This window comes from Hylobates moloch, unplaced genomic scaffold (genome assembly GCF_009828535.3).
Source record: "Hylobates moloch isolate HMO894 unplaced genomic scaffold, HMol_V3 SCAFFOLD_11766, whole genome shotgun sequence".
Taxonomy (NCBI): domain Eukaryota; kingdom Metazoa; phylum Chordata; class Mammalia; order Primates; family Hylobatidae; genus Hylobates; species Hylobates moloch.
Genome location: NW_026664041.1, coordinates 1 through 1,939, shown reverse-complemented (window position 1 = coordinate 1,939; position 1,939 = coordinate 1). Strand labels below are relative to the sequence as shown.

Here is a 1,939-nt window from a genome sequence, read left to right as displayed (position 1 = left end):
CCTCCCAAAGTGCTGGGATTACAAGCGTGAGCCACCGCGCCCGGCCAGAAAAAGCGTTTCTAAAACGACGGCACAAAATAAGTGACCCTGTACTGATAGAGCACGCAAGCTCAGAAGTTCCCCGCGGCGGTTTCCTAGTGTGTGTGTGAGTCCCTCAGGCGGTCAAACTCTGCGGTCAGATCCTCCAGTCCTTCAGGCACCGCCGAGGCCACCCCAGGCTCTGCGCGGGTCCTGGCGGGGGGCGGGCCCACGCCAGCCCGGAAGAGACGCAGCACCGCGCATGCTCCTTCCTTTCCAGCCCCGGCCCCGGACCCTGCAGCCGCAGAGGTGAGTTTCTGTGGAGTTCGAGTTCCATCGGCTCCCATCCAGGCTATCCTGCCGCCTTAGCGGCTGCTCCTCCCCAGGATGCGGGCAGGGGGCCTCTCTCCCACTTCCCAAGCACCGATTTCTGAGTAGTTACAGGGGCTGGAGGCTTATTTTATGGGGTAGGGGGCCGCTGGTAGGCGAAGATTGTCCGAGGGAGAGGGGGAGGATGAAGCCAGTGCGTGGCGGAGACCTGCCAGGTGAGACTAGGGAGACAGTGTGTCACCGACACGCTTTTTCCTTGGGAACAGGACTCCCCCGACTGCCTCCTTGCCTGGCACTGGAGTTCTAGTTTGGGGGAGAAGTGGTAGGTAGGAACCGAGGGTGCGAAGGCCTTAGCCCTTCTGGGGTCTGCCGCCTTCAAGAAGCTGGGGCTTTACCCTTCCAGGCTTTCCCTGCGTACCTTATGGTACAGCCGCGCGATTCCGCTCTGGGTACAGTCCCTGATGGCCTGCAACTGCTCCCGATAATACAGGGTCTGCTCCTCACCCCACCCATTGACCTTTGTAATTGATGAGAACTTAAGGAAGTTTGGCGCGAATGTGCACCACTATCCTGGTTTTAACATACTGGCAACTTTTCCACCTGATTTGTTTTTGGGGGTGGGGACGGACGGAGCTGGCCTCTGCCGAATCCGTTTTGTGGAGTTGAGTCTTCCCACCGACATGTTGTCCACGGTTTTGTGTGGGTCACTTTAGGATCACGAACTTGATTACCGGGCCCCGGCCTCGTTACTCAGAAGTGCTCTTGACGGTCGTCTCCTTCTTGCAGATGTTGATGCCTAAGAAGAACCGGATTGCCATTTATGAACTCCTTTTTAAGGAGGGAGTCATGGTGGCCAAGAAGGATGTCCACATGCCTAAACACCCGGAGCTGGCAGACAAGAATGTGCCCAACCTTCATGTCATGAAGGCCATGCAGGTAGGAGGGTGAGGAGGAAGACTGGGATGGGATGGAGGGATCTTCCCCTAACGTTCAAGGCAAGTTCAAAAGGGGAGGTCAGGACTGCCGGGGCTGCTTGCTAACTTGAAGGGCTGGCTGGGACTGGAGATTTGTCTAGGATGATCCAAGCTTCTACTTAACAGTAGTTTTCTGCCTTACAGTCTCTCAAGTCCCGAGGCTACGTGAAGGAACAGTTTGCCTGGAGACATTTCTACTGGTACCTTACCAATGAGGGTATCCAGTATCTCCGTGATTACCTTCATCTGCCCCCGGAGATTGTGCCTGCCACCCTACGCCGTAGCCGTCCAGAGACTGGCAGGCCTCGGCCTAAAGGTATGTTTCCCAAACAAATGACTTCAGCTATTTGAAGATAGTTTCTTTTGTGTAAGGGACAAAAGCATTCTTAGCTGATGTCAGCTTTAGAGGGCTCTGGCCTGCAGGTATTTGGTCAAGTTCTAAAACCTTTGTCCCGTGGCTTGGGACTTGGAATAGAACTAGACTCAGTTCTTCAGGCCATCCATGAGATGGCCTTAAGCACAGATAGTCTGTCACTTTCTTCACCCACACCTGTACAAAATCCAGACACATGGCCGGGCGCGGTGGCTCACGCTTGTAATCCCAGCACTTTGGGAGG

The 1,939-nt window shown here is 55.3% G+C and overlaps 1 protein-coding gene across 1 annotated transcript; it reads left to right on the top strand.

Moving 5' to 3' along the window:
* The first annotated feature begins 199 nt into the window (after window positions 1-199).
* LOC116465855 (small ribosomal subunit protein eS10-like) lies at window positions 200-1,688 on the top strand. Its single transcript, XM_032148786.2, has 3 exons — window positions 200-327; window positions 1,135-1,284; window positions 1,467-1,688. Exons 2-3 carry the CDS (start codon window positions 1,135-1,137, stop codon window positions 1,671-1,673), a joined length of 357 nt encoding a protein of 118 aa, XP_032004677.1. The 5' UTR covers window positions 200-327; the 3' UTR covers window positions 1,674-1,688.
* The last annotated feature ends 251 nt before the right edge of the window (window positions 1,689-1,939 follow it).